The sequence below is a fragment of the Clavelina lepadiformis genome, chromosome 6 (genome assembly GCF_947623445.1).
Source record: "Clavelina lepadiformis chromosome 6, kaClaLepa1.1, whole genome shotgun sequence".
NCBI lineage: Eukaryota > Metazoa > Chordata > Ascidiacea > Aplousobranchia > Clavelinidae > Clavelina > Clavelina lepadiformis.
In genome coordinates, this window is record NC_135245.1 from 13452696 (window position 1) to 13477316 (window position 24621).

General features: G+C 33.7%; 3 protein-coding genes across 4 annotated transcripts in view; 1 reads left to right on the forward strand and 2 right to left on the reverse strand.

Annotated features, from left to right (window-relative positions):
- Nucleotides 1-1201, reverse strand: part of LOC143461812 (5'-3' exoribonuclease 2-like) — a 33922-nt gene extending 32721 nt beyond the window's left edge. Inside the window, exon 1 of the mRNA XM_076959697.1 lies at nucleotides 1017-1201. Within this exon, the coding sequence (XP_076815812.1) occupies nucleotides 1017-1091 (75 nt within the window). The 5' untranslated portion in view covers nucleotides 1092-1201. The remainder of the gene's footprint in view (nucleotides 1-1016) is intronic.
- Nucleotides 1202-8746: 7545 nt separating this feature from the next.
- LOC143462307 (uncharacterized) lies at nucleotides 8747-9761 on the forward strand. Its single transcript, XM_076960418.1, has 2 exons — nucleotides 8747-8912; nucleotides 9019-9761. Exons 1-2 carry the CDS (start codon nucleotides 8898-8900, stop codon nucleotides 9331-9333), a joined length of 330 nt encoding a protein of 109 aa, XP_076816533.1. The 5' UTR covers nucleotides 8747-8897; the 3' UTR covers nucleotides 9334-9761.
- Nucleotides 9757-22958, reverse strand: LOC143462306 (thioredoxin-related transmembrane protein 1-like). Of its 2 annotated transcripts, none has more exons than XM_076960416.1 (8): nucleotides 22801-22958; nucleotides 21248-21363; nucleotides 20415-20460; nucleotides 17303-17431; nucleotides 14715-14760; nucleotides 14328-14429; nucleotides 13063-13194; nucleotides 9757-10218 (listed from the first exon to the last, which is right to left on the reverse strand). In XM_076960416.1, the coding sequence occupies exons 1-8, from the start codon at nucleotides 22938-22940 to the stop codon at nucleotides 10120-10122; spliced, it is 810 nt and encodes a 269-aa protein (XP_076816531.1). In that variant the 5' UTR covers nucleotides 22941-22958; the 3' UTR covers nucleotides 9757-10119. The 2 variants fall into 2 exon arrangements, with proteins under 2 accessions (XP_076816531.1, XP_076816532.1); XM_076960417.1 differs by lacking the exon at nucleotides 9757-10218 and adding an exon at nucleotides 11323-11476.
- Between the last annotated feature and the right edge of the window lie 1663 nt (nucleotides 22959-24621).

A 24621-nucleotide genomic window follows, 5' to 3' on the forward strand; every position in this document is an offset into this window, starting at 1 on the left:
TGTGTTAGCTTTTTTTAGCGCAATGGGAAGGTCAATGAAACATTGGCAGAAATAAAGTTCTGTAACTCTCCAGTTGTGCCTTGTATTTGATATTACTATACCTGGTGACAACCATAGTATTTGTAATCAATCAATGTTAACTAATGATTTACTACAAATGAAAAAAAACTCGAGCTTTCAATGCGATGTCATAATGATATCGTATGCAATTTGTATTATCCTGATGCAATGTGTTGCTGGTAAAAGCACTGCATTTTTGCAATTAGCAGATGGCGAAAAACATGCATTAATTATTATGAACACATATACAACACAGACAAATGTGGAGCATAGCAGTGTTCTGTAACTATGTAACACTGCATGTACGAAGTTAAGTCTAAACTTGCCGTGTGTTGGTAAAATATCTGAAGGAAATATACTGTATTGTAAAGTTGTATTATTGGTAATTTCACAACCTGATTGTAATAACATATCTTTTTACAAACAACTTTTAATTTTTGAGAAATGTATTATGTCGTATGATGATGTTCACATAACAGAAGCGCCTAAATTCATATCTCATTCATTGCAAAGCAAAAAAAGTAATGCAATTTGCAAATTTCCAGAATGCAGATTGAACCAAAGAGCTAAATAGCGATATTTATAATCAAAAACCAGGAGGTAGGCTATGTTGTTAATGAGCCCATTGCAACTGCACAGCTAAACATATTTATAGATTACAAATTATTTCCTTTCAAATTAAAAAACACTAAATTGGCAAAATTTAACCGTTGATTTCATTGATTTATCACTTAGTGACGCTGATAAAGTAACAAAAAAACAAGGACTGCAACAGACCCAAGCACACAATTTCTGGATTTGCCACGCATAGCTGGCAGACCCATAATTGAAGCATACGACAGCAATATATAATATTTATAAGCTTATTACTTTAACATTAAAAAAATCACATGTATGTATTTTCATCAAAAATATTAAACCTAAGCAGCAACATAAACTAAATACAATAGACATACTGTTTCTTCATTGCAATGGATAACAATTGATGGATACTTTCTGCTCAGCCAACGAAAAAAAGCTGGAACTCCCATTGGTTTTGGCAGTAATAGGCCCTATTACACTATTTTGGCAAATAGTGGCAAAGAGATTAGTAATAGCAAGGAATGCCTAGTCCTATAGATCTATATAGCAAGCAAACGCTGTTTAAGTTTAAATGACAAGTGCAGGGGTCTGTATGAAAGTTGGTTCTTATTGAAAGCTCGCACTACAGAGCTTAACAGTTTTTGCTGAGATCTCAGGTGTACAGAAGCAAACTTTCAACGCACAGGTGTGCATCAAACCAGGTGGTGTCCATTGGGGACGAAGCAAGATTGGAGTCTACCAAGGCTGAAGCCAAAGCTAGGCCGAGGAAGGTGCACTTTGTTAGGAACATTTTAATAGAAAAAAAAGCAAATCATCTTTTCTTGGAGTCTAGTTAGAAAAAAATTGCTGTTTTCAGTGTGCCAAATAAATGTATACATGTAAATATAAATGCCAATAAATCTAGCCTAACACCAAAACTTGTCCCACAAGCCCACCATATTAGCTTAAGGTGATTCCATACAAAAACAAAAAAATTAACGAAGTGACTACTGTATTTCACTAAATGTAGGTCACACAGCCTGTTGTTAAAGATAGGTGCTTAGAATAATGCATAAGTAAAAAGTTGATTTTAGCCATTTAAGGTTTACTGAAGTTACATTATTAGAACGTTGATTTAGGTTAAGTTTAGCTTACTAAATAGTGGCATGTGGCAGTCAAAAATTAAAAACAACCTTAACTCTCAGATTTTCGGTTTTAATATATAGCCGATTTGTATTTTGTGGCAGCTGCACGTGCGAAATTAATTTTAAACAAAGTGACTACTAGACTGCTTTCCGCTCAACAAAGTTGCACAATCATATTACAATGATCATATTGCAAATGCGTTTATAAGTCTCGTGTTGTAAGACTAGAAGAAGGCATTGCGATGGCGTAGTAGTTTATACAGGGACTCCCAACCTTGTACTACAGTGGTTCGCAAAGGTCTTCTAGGTGGTACGTGAGAAACTCCCATTTTTTCACAAAAACCCGGATTCACAGCTTTCTAGTTTACTTTTCGGGTTTTGTTTCAAAATCAATAAATTTTGCCCTATCGTTCTATGAATTCCTATTGTTTCGTACAGGTAGGTGCGCAGCGAAAATGCGGTCTAGGTTTCGATTCTTACTGTTGTTTTATTTTTTTTTTTGTTCAAATTTATTTTTAGTCTAGTCATGATAGGTGGGAGTTTAGTCGGAGGAGTTTAGTTTTAAATTAATTTACACTTTGGAAAAAAATTTAATTTTTAGTTGAAAAATAGCGTTTATTTCAATTTGCAAGCTAGCTTAGTAATTCAGTCAAAAGAATTGAGAGTTTGGGTCAGAAGAGATTATTTTTAGGTTAATTTACGATTTGGAAAAAGTTAAGTTCGTTGTTCTCAGTTAAAATTAGCATACTGCTCATTGACTAGCGTAATTGCGTTTACCGAATTCGTATTTTCCTACTTCCGTAAACGGCGCCGGTAAAATAAGCGTCCACTTTACCGGACGTTTACTGAAGTAGCTTTTGTTAATTTCGATAACCAGCTACCAGTGAGATAAACGCTACGAATTTTAAATACACTTTTTACACACTTCATTTCATATGAACCTTAATATCAAGCTGGCAAAGAAATATTCACCTGATAGTGTAAATTTACCTTCTCATAAGAGATTGTGCTATAACCAGACAGGCTGCGAGAAAACAACGATATAAAGAACATGATATGAAACTGCTAAGGAAGTCCCGTTTTTGTTTCACCCTCGTCACGCTTCAGTGCGGGCACTTCCAGTTTTGACAATGTTGTATAACGTGTAGCCTGTTAGCTGCGAACCGCAATGAAGTCGTGCAAAGTTTACCGGTCAGTACGTCATTGTCATCGATTGGTAAATAGCGACTGGCTTTTATTTATGACTTTTGTTATAGTATAGCCTTACTGGCCTTGTGGAGAAAGTATTGAGAAGTACTGTTGTTACGTTGTTCTATACGAGGAAGTGAATCTGACTCCTGACTCCAAAAGGCTGCTGTTACAATAGTATGTTACCTTGGCTTATATAATATATTAGTAAGTCATAAGCTTGTAAGCTCAACACTTTACTGGATTCACAGTCGAAACCGAAAACTGTAGAAAAGAAAGGCAAATGAAATAGCAACGAGAAAAAATCTCGACTTTACGAAATGTTACCTGTAAGTAGCTTAAGGGCGTCAATTAGCGACAAACTAAGCTGGACTTAATGGCCGCTACAAAAGAAATATGATTAGGAGGAGGTGACGTTTGTAAGCGTATATATTAGTATAGCTTATAGGCCTAGCTTAATTTGATTAACTATGAACTTTAAAACGATGAAAAAAAATTGTAAAACCTGGTGTAACTAGACCTAAATATCTACAGGTATGCTTGCAAACAGAGACTGCAATATAAAAATTCCACGTATAAGTTGCATGCCTGAATGCAACAACTGTCCACCTCAGTACAATTTGTTTACTATGTTGTTATTAAGTTTTTTTTATTAAGCTTTTATCATAATTTGTTTTTATTTTTTAATACCACTTATAGATTTTATTTAAATCTTGCTTGCAAGAGCATAATAGCATACCAAGAGTTAGTAGCGCAAAGAAAGACATTACACTATAGGCTATACATATTGTTGAGCTGTTCCTGGTACACCACTGCAGCTAACTTGATATTATTTTATTGATAAATATTAAATAACATACCCCGAAGCACAGGCATAACTTGATGCGGTGAGACGTCTCCAAAGTGCGTCTGTATGCATACTTTTCTAAAAAAATAACTGACTCGAAATGCAGCAAACAGGGAATGACGAGGAAAAAACACAATAATTCTTTCGGCAAAGAAACGTGGTGTGCTGCCGCTATCTAGCGAACAGGGTGGTGAACACTACAAAACTTTGCGTCTTCTCAGCTTGAGAACACTAAATGATTATTACCGGTTTGTGCTGTTTGCCAAATGTCTTTCTGGTTGAAAAGACCATTTGGATCAGTAGTTCTCCCAGTTATAATGTGGTTATTATTATAGTCAGTTACAAATCACTGCCAAGTTGTTCAAAAGCTTTCCTGTTAGCTCAACCTCAATGCACTTGCATGTGTTCATTGTAACATGTTTTGGATAACAATGTCAATTCAGTGCAACTTACTTGCCAACTAAAATCAAAACTTTTTTCCTTTCAGAAATGTTTGTAAGACTAGACCTGGCCCAGTAGCCTACATGAAGTGGTGCAAGTGATAAAATTGAGGTCAACACAGTTGCAGAAACATCAAAAGTTTGTTGCATTGTCTGTTGATGAAATGAAAGGTATTGTGGAGGTGTAACTTAGACGTAACGTAGTATCGATGGTTATGATATTTTTATCTTCAAACTAAGGATTTTTTTATAATGCTACATTCTACATTGTTAATGTTGCAGTAAAAAAAAAATTGATTTATAACTTTTCTAAAGATAAGATGGTTGGTTTGCTGATATTGGTGAAGAAAGAACTGTTTCTACAGCACTTACTGACGTTGCAACACATGCTCTTCAGCTTTATATTCGATCAATAATGACCAGTTTTTCAGGTCTCGGAAAATAGCTTGAAGCAAGTATAAATCTTAGTTGTTAATATATTGGTCCACTGAATTACAGACCTTTGATTTCGTTGCGAATGATCGGTAAAAGGTAGCCTATAGCCAATGACATGACTTGATTTGAACTGCATTATATTTTAACTTGTCTTGATCCAATTAGTAATTTTACTCGACTTGACTTAAGTCAACTTCCCAAATAACTTGACTTGACTGGAATCTTAAAAATTACTTGGTTACACCACTGTTGCAGACCTCATGAATAAATGATTTGACCTGATGAATACATGGCTAAATTATGGTTACAACAAAGATTTAATTCCCTATTAGGATGTTAATGATCCCCACTTGATCTGACTGCCTGACACTTTTATCAAAGAGCTTGACAACTCAAAGTTTAACGTCGTTTATTGAAAGTAATTAAAATAAAAAGAAAATTGTGCATTCAAACGGCGACTTTGTACTAAGTATTCCCACAGAGCAAGAGTGCCCAACCAGTCGATCGCGGTCTACCAGTGGTCCGAGGACACATCCCAAGTCGACCGCGACGCCATTATAAAAAATAAACTTCGACTGTAGTTTATGATTAAGACATTCAGCACAACTCGAACCTAGACATCGTCTGTGACATCACACTATCTATAACAGGGTTGGGCAAACTTGTTCAATGAAAGAGTCACTTGCGGAAAAATATAAACACCAGCGAGCCGCAAAATCAGTAATGATTGTCAATTTGGTTATTATATTATTAGTAGTCATTTTGGGATATTACTTTTCAGCTAGAAGACCCATAAAAAACATGTCGTCGAGGCGCACTTTGACAACCTTTGCCATAGAGTATAGAGTATAGATCAGGGATGTCCAACCTGCGGCCCGCCTGAGATTTTTGTGCGGCCCGCTAGTTATTTTCACTCCAAAAGTATGTACTTCATTTACCCATTTTTCTTGAAATTTAATAGGTTTTGCGGCCCATTCAATTATTTCAAGTGACAATGCGGCCCACTATAATAAAAGGTTGGACATCCCTGGTATAGACTATAGAATCTATACCTGAAAACAATGTCGGATTCTATGTCTAGTGTTACATCATAAACGAAATGCTGGCCTAAATAAAGAAAAAATAGACAGAAACGTTTATAAACGGTACTCTTGGTAGCCTTTACAATGTTTTTGGAATTTTACGATTCGACTAGAAGAGCCACAAAAAACATGCCGGAGAGCCGCAGTTTGCCCACCCCTGATCTATAACATGCTACCCATACATGTCAAACTCCCGGCCCGCGGCCCACAGCCGGCCCGCTTTACAATAAAATTTGGCCCGCAATGTTATTTTATACATTGAACTATTTCCGGCCCGCGAGATCATTGTTCAGTATAACTTACTTTTTTCAAGCAAGAAACAAGATTATAACAAATCGCACTATACAGCAGCACAGCAGTTGCCCCACCATACGATAGAATAAATAGATTTATTCTAACGCTTTGTATCTGGGCTGCTTTTTTCTTTATTGTTTGTTAATTCTTTAACGGTTTTGCAAGGAGATGAACGAAACATAATGACGTAAGAGAAAAATAATCAAAAATAGCCAAGTCAAAAATCGTCAAAAACATGAAAAATTTGGTGTTGTTTCACTGCCTGTTTCAATTCATGTAAGTTACTCGTGTCACGAAACGTTCAATCAAGTTTTATCTTTACGGCCCGCGGCGTTAAATAAGTTTTGAGTTTTGGCCCCTGGTGCGATTGAGTTTGACACCTCTGTGCTACACGCAAGCATGCTTCTTTCACCAATCACCGTTTTTTGAAAAAGCGAAATGAATTTGATAATGAAAAACCTAAAATTTCATCAAAATCTTTGCAATTGATGACATCATCTCCTAAAATTAATTTTACGACCTGACGTATAAAATATGACTTTATACGGCCTCATAATTTTGTGCATAGTCACCCAAGGCCTGCTATAATGTGCCATAATTTACCATTGAAATTACATCACCGGGATTGTAATTAGCATTTGCATTTGTTTGAAGTTTTCCTCTGATATCTAAATATGCTTTATGAGGTAAAAGAAAAATATCTTCATCTTTAGATTCAATTATGTGTTGTTCATATTATAAGAATATCTCGGTAAATACTGAACATATTCAAACGCTGTTATTGAATTATCTATTAAATTGCTTTCTTTAATTTTCAAAAGTTGAATTGTTATTTCTTCCATTTCTTTTATTAGTAGTAAAAAAAATTTACTCTAATATATCTATACTTATATAACTTTTTTATACTTTTCGGGTAGCACTTTTGTTGGTTTTCCGTATTCTGTGTAATTGCATTTTTTACAGCATTTATTGTTACATTTTTCAATTTCGATTTTACACCAGTAGATACTCTGTTGAGAAACTTTGAACCAACACTAATAACATTTTAACTTTATCTTATAAATTTTTAAGTAAACTTCCACCAATTTCTACCAATTCACCAGTTTAACAAATCGCTTGTTATTCCATTTGTATAAGTTAATATAATAGTATTGATGTCATTTTATTATATTGTTAGATAATTAATTGTTGAAACTCACAGTGGGAAATACAATCGTGTGATTTCAGTTTTTTTAATATATTTTTAATTTCTCTGTCTAAACCTTTGTTATTATTGCCAGCTTGTTTGGCTGCTACCAATAAGTTAAATCTTTCACAAACTTTATTTAAATTCACTTCATTTTTACTCTTAAAAGGTATCTCCATATCTCCTAAGAACGTATTTAATTTCTCTCTATATTTTTAGAAAGTATTTGTTTGTTTATCAATCATATCTACATCAATATCACGCTTTTTTCTCATACCATCTATTCTAAACTTTGATTAAGTCCTGCAGCTCTATCTTTTAATTCAGTTACTTAATTTCATCAACCTTCTATAAGTTTAACTAAATCTATTTCGAAATCATCTTCTAATAGTAATGTACCTGTACCGAATAAGGCCCACCTAACACTTTTTTGAAAATAACTCAAGAACCATAAATGAGAATAGACTGAAAAATCGTATTCTATTAGTGAGGGTATATGACTACAACATATTAAAACCACAATACCTGACAACCCCCCAAAAAATTTTTATAAAGAAATTAAAAATTCCAAAAAATGGGCCTTATTAGGAGCATAGGCTCCTAATAAGGCCCACCAATTTTGTGAGTATTTTGATTCAAAACATAGTAATAGACAACATATAACATTATTAGAAATTTCACATTTTAAGTTGTACAAACATTTAAAAAGATTCCACTAGGCGCATCAAAGTAACTGCAACAATTTGCCAACTGATGACTGGAACCACTCTTGAAGTCTGGACATCAATTAGCCAAGCATCTTGTATGGGCCTTATTAGGCGCATGTGGCATCCACGAAAAAAATGTCACATTTTTATCATCAGAAAAATTTTAGCAAAAAAAAGTGCATTATCCTTTTCAATACTAAGTTGGTTGTTACATGAAAACTTCAGCCGGCTGACAACAGTTCATTTAACCGGCCAAATTCTCACTTACTTTTTTTCTAAATTAACAAAACCACCTTAACTGCAAATATCAAATTTTTGTTGTGCTCTAGCGAATCGGTTGATCACGTGACAAGGATGAAATCTGGTAAACCATCATGAATTTATATTAGTTTTTATGTAGGGACAAAATCTTTCATTTATTTGCACGGGTTTGCGAAATATGAGCAATGGGCCTTATAAGGGACCGGGCCTTATTCGGTACAGGTACCTTAATTGTTTTTCAGTTTTACTGAAAAGTTTCTCGAGGTTTACAATATAAGTTGATTTAGTTTCACGGAGGTAATAGCCAGTAAAGTACATTTTGAGGTCTAGACAGTTTAATAGCTACTTAGAAAAAGATTTTGCAATGGCTGATGACCAAGTTGGTGATGTTTAATACTTTATACTGAACATGTAGTGTTAAGCTGATGATGTTTTAATGGATACTTTTCATTAATGATGTCAATCTCATAAGATTTTATATAACTTTTCAAAGCTTTTTTAAGTAAAGTTACTTTAATTTTTCTTTCAGATAAATTGATTTAAAATTTTTTTGAATACTTTTAGAAACTTTAGTTTCTTGTGGTGTATAGTTCAACAACCAGTTTGGAAATTCATTATTACCTCATCGAATTTAAAAGCTAAATTAATATTAGCAAGTGTTTATAAAGTTTAGGGAGACGTATGAAAGATAATGGGTTCAATACAGGTGCGTTGAAATCTGGAACTGGTTTATCTGAGATGTTTGATTGATTCAACTTTTAAGTTATAAGATATTTTATTTTTAGTCAGATCTTTCAGTTATTATTATGTAGGCCTATTCAGTACACGCCACACAGGTGGCGCATAACGTTCAACCTTCAACTCAAGAAAAGTTTTCTCCTATCCGACATGAATGGTGTCATATACCATTGCCCATGTCTATTTTCGGCGATTCAACTCCAGTCAAAATTGAAGAGGTTTTAAAGAGCCGCACATCTTTGCCGACTTGGACAAGCACTTCAGGCGACATTTCGAGCCACCTAAACTCTACGTATGCTAACATTTTTATCTTTGTTTTGTACACGTTGATGAGGGACTCTTACATCGTTTTTTACGGCTCTACCCATTGTAGCATTTTTATCATGTGATTTTTTTCTTTTCATTCACTACTTTTGTTCTTCGCATATGAGTTGGTATCTGCAGCTTAAAATTGTTTTATCAATTTTAGCTAACTTTATCTGCGTGGGGCGTAGTGTGGCGGTCAAGGCCACACTAAGTAGCCTTTCCCAAATTTATGAGATTTCTGGAGCATTTGACTTTGAAGCGCGGATTCTGGTTAAAATTAACTTTGTTCAGTTTATAACGCACATTTGAAATAGAAGTTTTTCTGACGTTCTGGTTTTGAGTGCTTACTGGAAACAGTTAGCCGTTATATCACCAGTTCAAGTTCGCCACAGACTAAAACTGTGATTTGATTTTCTTGGAAACGCTCTCGTATGCAATCTACATCTACTCCGTACCAAGGAACTCGCTCACTGGGCCTAAATCTTTTGTATCCGAATTCAAAAGCATTGCACGCTATTCACAGTTTCTTCAAAGTAAACGCTGGGACTAAAAGTTACAGCATTTCTCATAACATCAAAAAATGAAAGCGCCGATCATGCAACGTAAAAACACATTCAGTTGTTTCAATTTGTCTTTCATGAGCTTTATCACAATAACAAAACCAGATATAGGCAATTCACACATTTTTTCAAAGCGTTAACTGGAAACAATAATAATTCACTGTGTCTTTAATAATTTAGAAAAAATAACAAACTTCTCCACAAATTACTCGAGTATTATGGCCCTATAACACAAAGTCATTGGCATAAAATGTCTGATGAATAACTTAATTTCCAGAATTTTCTTTGTAGAACAAAATACAAAAAACACTATCCAGAAATCTTGGTAACATCCTCCTTTGTTTTGATGATATTTCTTTGCCGCAAATCACCAGACTCTGAGTTACTATGATTGCAAGGATCATTCACCTAGAAAGCAACTTATTTATATCAACCTTTTTCGGTTCAAGTTTAGGTTTATTGTTTTTAACAGAATTCTTATTGAGAACTTTTACAATTCCACTTAAAGCAGTGGTTCCCAACCTGGGGGTAATGATTAAACTGAGGGGAAGAGCACATAAAAAGTTTGTCAAAATAATCTTATCCCAAGTCGACTGATTTCTTGTACTGGTTTGGTGAAAATAACATGATAGTATAGCTACACCATCTTTCTATTTAAATGTAACAACTCAATTGTGACGAAAAACTTGCAAATGTTAATTAACATACAGACCGATTTAGTAGCAAAAGCATTTCAAATAAACAAGGTGTCAAATGAGCTTGGCTAGTGAATTAGGGATCTGAATTAGGGATGGGTATTCTAGAGTAATTATAAATTCTAGAATTTCAATAATTAGGTATTCTAGGATAAACAAGTATTCTAGAATTACTCTGGAATAGGTAAATCGATAACTTCACTGGGATAGCTTTTCAAAATGTTGAATACATGAAGCGAGAAAGTGCCTATTTTTTAATAAAAATGTTCCGTATTACTTACAATTTCTTGTCTTCTGGACATCTTAAAGTGCTTTCTCGAGTTAACCTACATCTCAAAGAATCTTTTATGTTTGCCAACACATTGTGAGAAATAAAGCATTGTCTTGTACATTGTTTTGTATCAATGCCCTTTGCCACAACTATATGTAAATAATATTTGGTGCATGATGAGATGCTCATTCATGTTGAAATTTTGTCACCTTACGTGTAATTGATGGAGTTATGACAATATTTTGCTAAAGTATTTTAATTGCCGTGACTAACCAAACCTGCCTGTGAAGAATCCACAATGTGTAGTACTGTAGTATGCAATAAGTTTTATGTGACAAGTAGACTAATTCTGCTGCACATGTTTTTGTATTTATGGGAAAAGTGAAACGAAACAACTAGGATGGTCATATGGCCTGACACTCGAAATTTGTTTCTTCTCAAAAATCATTGCAAGTAATTCATTGTTTCTTTGCTGAACCTTTTTCACGAAATTTATTACTGTATTAAATGCGCTTTCACCATAACGTGTAATATAATAGCTCAGCATGACATCAACATTCAATCACTGCAAGAAGATGGATTCAATAAATAGCCAGTTTTGCCTGCACATTCAAAATTCTAAAACAAACATTGTTTTGATGATATTTCTTTGCCGCAAATCACCAGACTCTGAGTTACTATGATTGCAAGGATCATTCACCTAGAAAGCAACTTATTTATATCAACCTTTTTCGGTTCAAGTTTAGGTTTATTGTTTTTAACAGAATTCTTATTGAGAACTTTTACAATTCCACTTAAAGCAGTGGTTCCCAACCTGGGGGTAATGATTAAACTGAGGGGAAGAGCACATAAAAAGTTTGTCAAAATAATCTTATCCCAAGTCGACTGATTTCTTGTACTGGTTTGGTGAAAATAACATGATAGTATAGCTACACCATCTTTCTATTTAAATGTAACAACTCAATTGTGACGAAAAACTTGCAAATGTTAATTAACATACAGACCGATTTAGTAGCAAAAGCATTTCAAATAAACAAGGTGTCAAATGAGCTTGGCTAGTGCTCAACGACAGCAGAAAGCTTTGATAAATTACTGTAATAAGTTAAAAATTACAGTACAATTCTGTGTCGGATTTGGACTTGTCTAAAATTTTCTACAAGTTCAATGCCTTGTTACAAAGGCACGGTAATTTTGTTTATTGGAAGTTTCATTTAAGATTCACCCTTTATTGTTATTGAAAGATCAATGGAAGCACTGTGTCTGAAGCTGGCTACAGATTTGTTAGATTTGAGGAACTAATTTTGTCACTTTTAGCCCTGAATCATGGGGTAAAAATATTGTTTGTGAGGTAATTGTTAAGGATTGCATTAAGGAAGATCAATTTTTTTTTGAAAGCTGAATCCAAAATTTCTTCGTTTGCCCATCCAAAATGTGTGGAGTCCAAATACTGTGCTTAAACACATCAAAAACCACTTAAAAATTTCTGGAAAAGAAACGTTCAATCACATTTATAAGTATAGTAAATGAGAACAAGTGGTATACAATTTTGAAACGTCGTATGCAACAATTTTGTGACACTGTACGTCTTGACTGCCATACATTTTACTAGAAACTAGAATTAGTGATAGTTTTTGATACACAAAGCAGTTTTTTGAGTATATGGTCATGCCCGCACTTACGTCTAGAGTTTTTCAACATTTTTCCACAAATTTGCTTTTACAACTCGCTTAACTAATAAACAACTGTATCAACAGAGGTTGGCAGTCAGTAATTTGAAAGTACTGTTGGAAACAGTACTGGTACTTGGCAAAATGTACTGATATTACCGGTATCCAATACTGTTTTGGTACATACTGCAGTATAATAAAGTAAAGGTCTGGTATCAAAAGAAAAAATTGTGTCTAGTTGGGTTTTGTACATAAACCGCAAACAACAGTTTCGATATATCTTCAAACAATATAGTACTACAGTACAGTTCTTGTAGCATTTAGATCTTGTATGTTGTATCTTTCCTTAAACATGCTTAATCAATTCAGTCACTTGCAAGAAAACTTTTTCAAGTGAAAAGCAGTGTTTGCTGCTGCTCTGCAACAAATACTCAGAGAAAAGATCTCAACGTTGTGACGCAGGAAAGTTTTATGTCCCCTGCAGAGCAGTGATTAACGCCACAAACCTTTGACAGATATCATATATAGACACTATGTGACTGTATATGCTAAGTATAAGGTTTAACATTGTCATATAAGGTTTTTTGGTAAATTCTACCAGTATTAGGCCTATACCCACCTTTTGCTGAGCATTATTTAGAACACTTTCACTGCTTTGCACATTATTAGTTTTTTTATCATCAGAGTTTGATATGATCTGAACTTGCTTCTTTTTTGTAGGAACAATGAACTCCACAACACACACAAGAATCTGATAACCATAAAATTGAAAGCATGCATTGTTAAGTTTTCATGTAAAATAGGGTAGAAAAAGAATCGCTAAGCTGATTGTATCACACTCAGAGCTGGGGACAAGTGCGCTCGATTACGTGGCCGCTCGCACACTCATTTGCCTAAATCAATTGCGTTTGAGAGCACCTTACATTTTTTCGGTCTTACTCTTACTCATTTACTTGGCACCAAATGTGCTGTGAACACCCTTTGCCGTTTAAAAATCATAAAAGTTTGATTGCTTTCTGACTAATTGTAATTTTCAGGTGGTGGTCGAGCAAAAAGCGAAGACTGTGAGTGACCTAGTCACAAGGGCTGTACACCCATAGGCGCTATTGCCAAAAAAATCCAGGCAGTTTGAATCTGAAAAGTTTTCAGGTAGTTTGAAGATAAAGTTTATGATGCCACATCAGTGCGTGATTCAGACAAAATTCCAGACAGTGCAAGGTTCTTCCAAGCAGACCACGCACTGCCTGTACTATCGGTAATGATGCCTATGTGTACACCTCCAGCATAAGCTGGTTCATGGGGCACAGTGTCAATAGACTGAACTTTTTTTCAAGTGGCCACAAAAAACCATGACAACAGCCTACGGTAAAACAAATTTAAGCTAGTTTTACAGGCTGATGATGTTACTGGATAGAGTTTGAAAAAGAAAAATATCATATACATAAACATAAAATACCTTTGCAAAAAACTTGTTTGTATATATACGATGTCTATGTTTCAATAAGATAAATAGAAATAAAACAATTCCAATAAAACGTCCTGTATGCAAGACGATTCACTACCACGTCACCTAATAATCTGCTTGGGCTGTCCCTGGAAATCTCAAACATTTTTGTAAAAGTTATGATAAAAACTTACAAATGCAAACAAGTTCTGCATTGTAACATGCAATTGTTTATCTAAAATGTCCTGAAAAGACAAAAATAACTTTTACAATACTAAACAGGACCACGCTTATTTCTTTTTTTGCGAGGGTGAGTACAGCCGCGCTTAAATTTTTTTTCAAGAACGTGAGTGGAAGCGGCGATTGATTTTTGAACCTTCTGAAACGAGTGTCGCCAAGCTCTGATCACACTTATGAATCGTTGAAATTATAAGACCTACAATTCCAAGTGTTAATCCAGTAATAAGTGTTGCAAGGCCAAAAAGAGCATATGACAGCCATGTGGATAAACCATAGGTCTCAGTCAATGTTTCATGCACGTTCTGCAAAGTGAATATAAATATTAATTAGTAAACAAAAATCTTCTTTTTAAAAATTAGTTGTTTTACATAATTATGTGGTATGCATTGTTAAAATTCAAATATTTAAAAATGCATAAATACTTTTATAAAATATAAGAACATTACTTGCAGTGTTGAAAACCCACAGTGGGAATAGGAAAAAATTAAACCTTCTACACTTTAAAAAATGAGCAGGCATATAACAAAATATTTGTAATGTTAAAACGTCATTTAAATTAGGCAATAGAGTAAAAATTACTGAATTACCTTCATAATTACTGAAGTTCTGAACAACCAGGACATCAAAGTCATTCTGTTAACATACATGAAAAATTTGTTGGAGATGGATGGAAAAATTAGAATTATGTTAAAAAGCAACAAAATTAAGAGCTTAGCCTCCTTCATAAAATTTTGGTTGTTTGGTTTTGCTTTTATAAACCTCCTATTTATATGATGCCGGTAACTGAATAACCACAGTCGCAAAATTATTGAAATTTTACATAATGCAAGCACCAATTACCGTATTTTCAAAAGTTTAGTTATGTGACGAGAGATGCGAAAGCCTAAAATCTGTGCTTTAGCTTTTCATAGCAAATTACAATATTTTGAAAGCAATTAATTATCAACCAGGTTAAATTTCAAAGTTGAAATAGCCTTGATGAATATTAACTAACTGACATAATGCAAACTGTGCTGAATCAATAAATTTTAGGAAGACAATGGGCATTAATAGCAAACAAAACATAGTTGCCGAATTAGACCATCACGAAAACTATGTCACCCTATAAAAGTATTAATTTATACTCTGGAACACTGAGTATTTTCACCAACAAGACTATTGCCACAGAAAATTAAAAAGTACCTAAACTAACGTAGGCAAGCTGACATCAAAAAAATAATTTCAATCGAAAGTTAGTAATATTTATTGCAACTTCAGGGCTTATCCGTTTACAAAAATTAAGGCAAAACTTGAATAAAAATAAATTGATATGCTGCTATGCAATGCATCTACATAATTATCAATGTGCATATTATGTTAACTGCCCTATGTGAAAATGTTTAACTTTCAACATAACATTACCAAATACATCCTCATAATATTACCAAGCATGTATCATGTCATAGAATATATTTTTGATCAATCTGAAACCACAATGAAATCTTGTTAACTGAAAACAAATTTCCTGTTATTGTTAAATCACCTAAGAAAATTTATGAAAACTAGTGCTCAATTGCTAGAAATTACCAAAGCTCATTAACTATTAATATTGATTTTGTAGTCCTCAGGACATAACCATCCACTGGTGTAATAAAATTAGTTGAAATAAAATTCACTCCTATGCCAACAGCATGGTGGTTCACTTTATTAACAAGTTTTATAGAATAGAAACATTAATTTAGCGTTCCATAACTCAATGCTTTTTCAATTAATAACTTGGGCCAATTCAACTGTAGGCATCTTAGGCCAATTCAACTCTATATTTGCCTTATGATTATATGCAATTACTGAAATGTATTCGAAGTAACTGGATTACGGAGAAGATGAAACATTGCAATATACATTATCCTGGTACAATTTCACTGCTAAATGGTCAGATATTAAAATGCTGCAACGCCTTGAAAAAACAATTTGTCAAAATATCCAAATTCAGTGACCTTTCTGTGGCACAAAACCCATAGAGTGTCAAAAACATTCAACCTGTTTGAAAGTATTCTGTGATGAGACAGTATCCTCTCTTAAAATGCATCTAAATGTATGTCATAATGTTAAAGGTAGAGTTAAGTTTATTCAAACGTTTGTGGAATTTTGGAAAATTTTTAATCTCCGTGGTCCATTGAAAAATATTTTCTTGAATGATCCCGTCGTGCTGTTATATAAGCTGCTAGTAATGCTAATTTGCAGCTTCTAATCAAAGTAAGTGAACCTGCCAATTCTAAGTCTCCAACTGCTGCAGTACCTCAAATAAAAACACTAACAAAGGATACTTCCGTTAATTTAGCTCACACTTGTTTCAGTTTGGTTGATTTGGCGAAGCATTTACTTTCTCTCCATAATGATTATATTGGGCTTGGAAATTTCACAACAGAACCTTTAGAGCAAAAGTTTAGCAAACTGAGACAGGGTTCCGATGGAACATATTTTATTTTGCTACAGCAGGCTTTGGAAAAAATGAAATACAAAAAACCTAACTGTTTTTGAACCGTTACGCTCATATGTCTGGAGATGTTACTCCCAATTTGCTCATGGACATAACTGTGCAAAATGTCTATTTATACTTCCAGAAACTTTGTGTGATCTCATTGATAAACTTCCCTTGACAGAAGGCAGTTTGTCGGTGGACACAAAAATGGCTTTGGTCTATATTGCTGTGTATGTGGTGTGACGATGCTATCGAGAAAAGTTGCAAATGCCTGGAGACTAAGTGTGAAGGTGGTCATTTTTTGCTTTATTTTTTTTCATGAAGTGGTTGTTTCATGAAGTGATTCATCTGACTTGTTCAACTTCAGATGGCAATTTTTTTTAATAATATCTGATTATTTTAATTTTTGCATAATGCCTAATCACTGCCACGTTTTAAATAATTACACTAGTCTATTTTAGCCATGTTCTGACAAAGAACCCCGGCTAAAAGTGCTTAAATCAAGTTAGTACAATCACAGTAATCTGTATTACGCATTTTTAAGCAATACAATTGAGAACAATGTCCACATGGCCTAATAAAAGCCTGTAATAGTATTGTGTGATGTCCACGCCTGTAATTATACTAAGCAATGCTTCAAGCAAATCAACTTCTACTGCACTTGAAATGTCACATAAGTAAATAACTAATGGAAACCAGTGACAAACAACTCACATAATAGAATCAGGATGTCTAAGCCACCAAACTGGATCTTGTGTTTTCCAGCCATCGGAGTGAATATATTCATACATTGCATCAGAAGATCTTGCATTATTGTATCGTCTAAATTCACCTTCCTTTGCACTAAGCAACAGTAAACATCACATCTTTTGGAACAGCTTATAAATATTCAAATTTTATTTGTTGATTATTAACATAAATAAATTCTGTATTTTACCTTTATCAAAAATACTTTAAACTATAATTATCTGAATTAGGGATGGGTATTCTAGAGTAATTATAAATTCTAGAATTTCAATAATTAGGTATTCTAGGATAAACAAGTATTCTAGAATTACTCTGGAATAGGTAAATCGATAACTTCACTGGGATAGCTTTTCAAAATGTTGAATACATGAAGCGAGAAAGTGCCTATTTTTTAATAAAAATGTTCCGTATTACTTACAATTTCTTGTCTTCTGGACATCTTAAAGTGCTTTCTCGAGTTAACCTACATCTCAAAGAATCTTTTATGTTTGCCAACACATTGTGAGAAATAAAGCATTGTCTTGTACATTGTTTTGTATCAATGCCCTTTGCCACAACTATATGTAAATAATATTTGGTGCATGATGAGATGCTCATTCATGTTGAAATTTTGTCACCTTACGTGTAATTGATGGAGTTATGACAATATTTTGCTAAAGTATTTTAATTGCCGTGACTAACCAAACCTGCCTGTGAAGAATCCACAATGTGTAGTACTGTAGTATGCAATAAGTTTTATGTGACAAGTAGACTAATTCTGCTGCACATGTTTTTGTATTTATGGGAAAAGTGAAACGAAACAACTAGGATGGTCATATGGCCTGACACTCGAAATTTGTTTCTTCTCAAAAATCATTGCAAGTAATTCATTGTTTCTTTGCTGAACCTTTTTCACGAAATTTATTACTGTATTAAATGCGCTTTCACCATAACGTGTAATATAATAGCTCAGCATGACATCAACATTCAATCACTGCAAGAAGATGGATTCAATAAATAGCCAGTTTTGCCTGCACATTCAAAATTCTAAAACAAACATAGATCAGAAACGGTGACACCTAAAGTGTGCTTCTTATGTTTTCTGTGTAATGTGTAATTTCTGTGGCCCGGTTGCAAACCGTGTTTGGCATGGTACCGGTTGTTGAGGATCCCTGATCTAGATCGCCTCAGATTTCCACAAATTTGGATTTTGTATTTGTATGAGGTAAAAAAATCAAGTTCTTTACTTTATTGCTAATCTATAGTTTTGGTGTAACTGCCAAGTCATGCAGGTACATTGTAATGTCAAGACAAGATAATTGATGAGAAACCAAAGTATAAACAGATCAGACATAGCACTGAGGCAATAAAACATCCCAACAGTATGTTCAAGTTTCTTGGCCTCTTTTATACTTTGTACCGTATTTTACGGACCATAAAGCGCACTGTCAATAAATTGCTTTGATTAGTTTTTTGTTCATACATAAGGTGCACCGGGCTATAATGCGCACCCGATTATAAGGCGCACCGGCAAGTTTACTTGTTACGTAATAAATGTAAGCAAGTCACAATAGTACAATGAGCAAAAGAAAAAATGAGCCTAGTGAATATCACAGTTACTTTTACCGTAGTTTATTGTGGAAGACGGTGGTTTATTTATATAATAATACATTATTATAGGCGTTAGGCGCACGCACATACATTATGCACATACATTAGGCGCACCGGCTTATAAGGCGCACAATCAATTTATGAGGAAAAAAAGGATTTAAATTGCGCCTTATGGTCCGTAAAATACGGTATGTAAAAGTAAAATTTCTGAAAAACTTTTGTTTGTTCAATGAACAGGTTTACTACAGTAAACATCCCTTGCAAATGGCAAAACCTACTCCAATAATTTTAATTAATTAATCGGATTAGTCTTTTAAACTGTATATTACCGTGTTTGTGTCAGTTGCTGCTTTTGCTTGGTTAATATTTTCGTGAGCAAAATGTTCTTACGAAAAAGTCATGTGTATCATGGCACAATAAGTTAGTTCTCTTTCAAATTCTTAGCTGATTCTTTTCTTCTTGCGTAAGATAAAACAAAATACTTGCAATACTTATTAAGTCGTCATAGATGTCATTATCATGATCTTTCATATTGCATGCGGTTTTGTTTCGTCCGTTTTGCATTGCTTTTAATGACAATGTATGATAATAATTTTGTTGCAAATCTTTATCTTGCGCAGGGTCTCATAGATTTCTACATTTACATACTACAAGAGGTTTGGTCTTCCATTATTTATAGTTACGCATTGCATTGTGTTTGTATTTTATTGAAGTCATTGAGGAAAAAACAATGCAATGGTCAGCAACACAAGTAGTTAAGACGTAAGAAGAAAAATTTATCTGTATTCCCACCAAGACACTGTTTATAGCAAAGCGATCATTTTAAAACAAAATTAAAAAGATAAACAGGCGAGACATATTTGAAATTGTCATTAGTAAATCATAACCTTCTGTCCCAATTATTTAATAAATGATGTTTGTCACTTTTATCAGTAATCCAAATGTACTAAACTTAAACATTAATAAGCTAGCAATGCTGTAAGCAAATGTTGGCCAAATAAGCTTTCATTGACGTCGAAGGTCAATGGTTTTTAAAATACGCCTAACAGATTTTTGACGATTTTAGGATTGAATTTCTTTGATTTCACTGTTTTAACCATTAATAACATGTGCACTGCTTATGCAGTATTTTGACCATTGAGACATAAAATGTTTTGATCTGAGTTAAGGTCTGGCATATATAAGCCGTTGCCTGTTTTTGGGCCAGATATTCTAGTTTTGAAAGACTAATACGCCGGTATATGCGGAACATATCGATTTATCTGGTTGTGAAGTTTGTATCGCTTTGTTAGAGTGTAATTTTGTAGAGTATAAAATCGACTGTTTACGGTAAACCTCTTTCAAGAGCAGATCGCTTAAACGCATATATACCGGATAATCAAAAAAAAAGACAATGACAAAATGGATATGCGATTAACCAATTTCAAATGTTCTGTGTTTAAAAACATTAAACGTTGACTTTACTAGCAAAACATTGATTTGTACTTACTGATAGAAGGTAGGCAAAGCAGTTACCATAAATCTTCCACTCAATCCTAGAAAAGTGTCAAAGTGCAATCTTAATTGGTGAATATCCGTTATTGATATATAGTTATAATAATAGTGCAATGAAATAAATGCAATCATTTACCAAATTCCAGTAAAATCATTTACTGAATTACTGCAATCAATTGATTGCCACTGCAAGTAACATAACATTGCAAAATAACATTATCAGTAGAATCCGCTTAAAAAATCCAGCTTAGTCTTGTTCAATTTTAAATTTAATATGAGGCAAACTTATAAACTGACCAACTGAAAGCATGGTCAACAATGCTAACACGGAAACTTTAGTTTAAACTGTGTGTATGGGAAAAACTAACCACATTTTTGCTGAAGCATGGTTTGTATTAAAGCGACTGCTTCAAAACAACATAGAAAATGAACCAACTGAAACATGAATTTTTCATTAAGTCAAATGTTTTTTGGACCATATTTGGATACATGTATATATATAGCTTTGAACTTAAAAACAGTCAATGTTAATGTCTGGTATCGATCCAAACATTCAAGATACCTACCGTGAACAAGACTTTCCATTTCTTTTCTTTCAAAAAATTTATAACCGATTCGGCATTCATTAAAAATGTTCATTTAAGATTTGACTATGGGAGAGTATGAACTTCAGGAGGGTATATATATGCAATTGTACATGGGAAATAGGCGGCTGGAATTAATGTACATATAAAGCGGATTCATAAAGCAGATTCTATTGCAAATCAAACCTGGAGATATGAATTTATTTTGTTTTACAAAGTAACTTCACAGGTTTACTGTTACTACCTGGTTCTCTTGTTATATCAACAACAGCTACTTTGATATTGAGATCATCACTCCAATCAGCAAACTCTTCATACTCTGCTTCATTGGCTTTGCAGGCTGGACACCATGGGGCATAACTAAATACATAACTTGAATAGTTTAAATTGCACGTCAAACTAGAGTTTATGGTAAACAACAACACCTTTTGAATTTTTTATTTGCTGGTGAAAATTGCAATTTTATAATTATCTTCGATATTTTTTCAGGTATCAGAATGAAACTTTGCACTTTCACACTATTGGCGATAGGGACACCGGGGTATAGCAAATCATCCGATTTAAAATGAAAAATATTTGATACAAATTTGTAGAGAGAGAAGTAAAAGACGCAGAGTTTTCGTTCAGGGAAAAATTTCAATAATTTTGCTAATAAAAGTAGTAAAACATTTTTGATTAATTCCTGGTGCATCTTTAATTTTGTGCGTATAACAAAGTGGGCTACAGTTACACGTATGGATAAATATGAAACCTGAAACAGAATTTAACAGACACAATAGAAAGTAAACCATGCCTCACTGAATCGACGATGGTTTCTATAGTCATCATACAAACAATTATATGTTAAGATACTTTGGAACGAACATTTCTTTCGAATTTTTTTCGTTCATTCTCGGGATTTCTCTGATCATCTTAATTGTTTATTTCATGTGAGTAGATAATAGTAATGCATTCTGCATTGCTTCTTGTTGCTTATACGCAAGACGAAAGGTTATGTCTCATTTTCAGAAAATAGTGACATCAAATCCACAACTTAAGTCTTAATACACTGTGTACAGGTAATGGTCCACAGGCTATAGAGAATCAATTTTTTGTTCACTTTTAACATAAAATATCTTGATAAACAAAATTGCTAAAGATCTCTCTATGAAGGCAAATTAAATATAAGTTAAATGCAATTATATCACAAGAACTGAAGTCTCTACAAAAAGTTGTAATTGAGGAAGCACAAAGATAAACATTTTCGATTCACTGTATCTGGGTGTCTTCCACAGAGCATTGTTTTGAATTCTCAAAATTGACATACCTGGCATTCCTAAATTGCTATATGTTCATTGATGCTTGAAAAAAAAGTGTGTTCTGTGCACATTTTTCGTTGCAATTTATCAATCAAATTTAGTTAGTAGTGCTGTAGCATTGAAAATATTGTTCAACCCCTGTCATTGATAACGCACCAGAAACAAAACAATCATTATATAACAATATACTTGAATTCGTATAGTTAATTTATTAACCGCTCAGCATTGTTGTACTGTGTGAGACTTTGCTGTTGGATAATAGGAATACTGTTAAGGGAGTATTGTCAGGCAGTATTGCGGTTGGTCTTTCAACCGGTATTGGGACCTCCTTTTCCAATACCCCTTTCTACGCCATTTGTTGATTTGACAATACTACTTATCACAAGATCACAGTTAGCTTAATTGGCACCATTACTTTGAAACATAAATTTTGGGCTAAGATAAGGGTTCAAAGTGCCTCTGAGAAAATTGGCATCTATGTATGTCACATCACACTTACAATTTGATCATCCATTGTCCAGTCAAGCAATCTCTCCAGTTTTCTTCAGTTAAATGCACAACTTGATTTTTTCTGGAACTGCCAGTTTTAGCAGTGGTCAATATCACAATTACAAAAAGTAATTTTCTTATTTGATTCATACTATTAAAAGATGACTAACCTTAAAAGATGTTAATAAAATGAGAATTTAGAAAGATCTTCTTCACCTTCCTGAACTAGCCCTAATTCTAAATCTAAAATAATAAAAACAATACCAAAAAAGAAAGCACAGAGCAAGAAATAAATGTGTTGTACCTAAAGCAAGCTTCCAAAAAATCCCAAGCAATTTTAACGATTTCTAGTCAAAACCTGCTGTATTTTGCACCTGGGCTCATCACAAAAGAGTGGTACAAATCTTGCAAAAACAAATAAACTTGTTGAATAGAAGTAAATGTCTTTTATCAAAGCAAAAACACTGATCCACAGAAATGAGGAAGTAGCTATACCAATCTGTGGAAGTATTGGGGGTAATTTAGAGATGAAAGTGAAAGTTGGGGTTGGTGGGTTTCGATTACTTTAGAGTAGTGAATTCCTTACTTTTGTAGATTAAGAGCTCTACCGATGTCAGTTTTTGCCGACGTATGGGCCTCTCTCAACATGGCTGACATTTGTAACCGTTCACAGAAACAAAATCATTGCGATTCGGTATTTTTCTTGCGCGTTGTGCCATATAATAAACTATTTTTAGGTTTTACCAAACCTTGACAGGTAACTTGCCACTTGTGCAGTTGTAAACTCGTGAATATATGTAAGCTTACAGTGTTTTGTTAAAATGTTTTTGGAGACTGAAACAGTCTCTTAAAATTCTTCAAGGTTCTCTCAAATTTTACTTTTCTACAACAACAGCAGAATCGCAATTTGCAGTTATCGGTTAATTTTTAATAGGTTGCATTTTTCCAAAATTTCTTAGTGTTCGCCAAAGGAAAACTGAAGAAAAACCTGGCACACTTGGATAATAACACATGTCTAGAATGACGTGTAAGTAGCCTAAATCGTAATGTACTTATGAATGCAAACAGTTAATTCATGCTTGCTTTGTCATTTTAATTACTTTTGTTCTTTTCTTATTGTATGGAAGATATTTTTCTTCAATAAATGCATGCGATGTGTAGTCCATTTTCGTTAAAAGTATAAGAACTTTTATATTGATATGAGTAAACGTTCTTCGTTAATAGAGATAATAAAAGATGAAAAAGCAGTTCTAGAAAAAATTCAAAGGTTATACAAAATATCAGCTGATGCCTATGCTTCGGTAAAGTGGCCAATAGATTAGTTTTTCAATGTTTAACATCAGCATCAGTACATCTCTAGAAAATTAGTGTTGTTCCATCAAAGTAAAAAATTTTGCTTTTAATTATTTGCAAAAACAACATGGGGTGAAAATTTCGTCGTAGGGGTCCTTAATAACTAAATTCATTCATTCATTCTATATTTCATCTTCAATGTGGGGTATGAAAAAATTCTGCTGACGCAGGTGGTCGCAAACATATCAGTATTTATTGACAATAATTCCCACAAATTGTAAGGGCAAACGTGACAAGGTTTTAGGGACAAAAAGGTGCATTACTGACCAATAAGAAAATGCAAAAAAGTTACTAGCGTCAGCACGACCACCAAACCCAAATTACAAACATGAATGCGAGATTTTTTTGAAGCATTCTGTATCATTAACATTGCTTTAAAAAGCGTAGTTTGCTTGTATTTGAATTTTCTTTTTGCTCTGGAGCGCCATTTCTTCAATTGGCTCCGAAAAAGTGTTGCTAAAAGTGTGACTTTCAAATG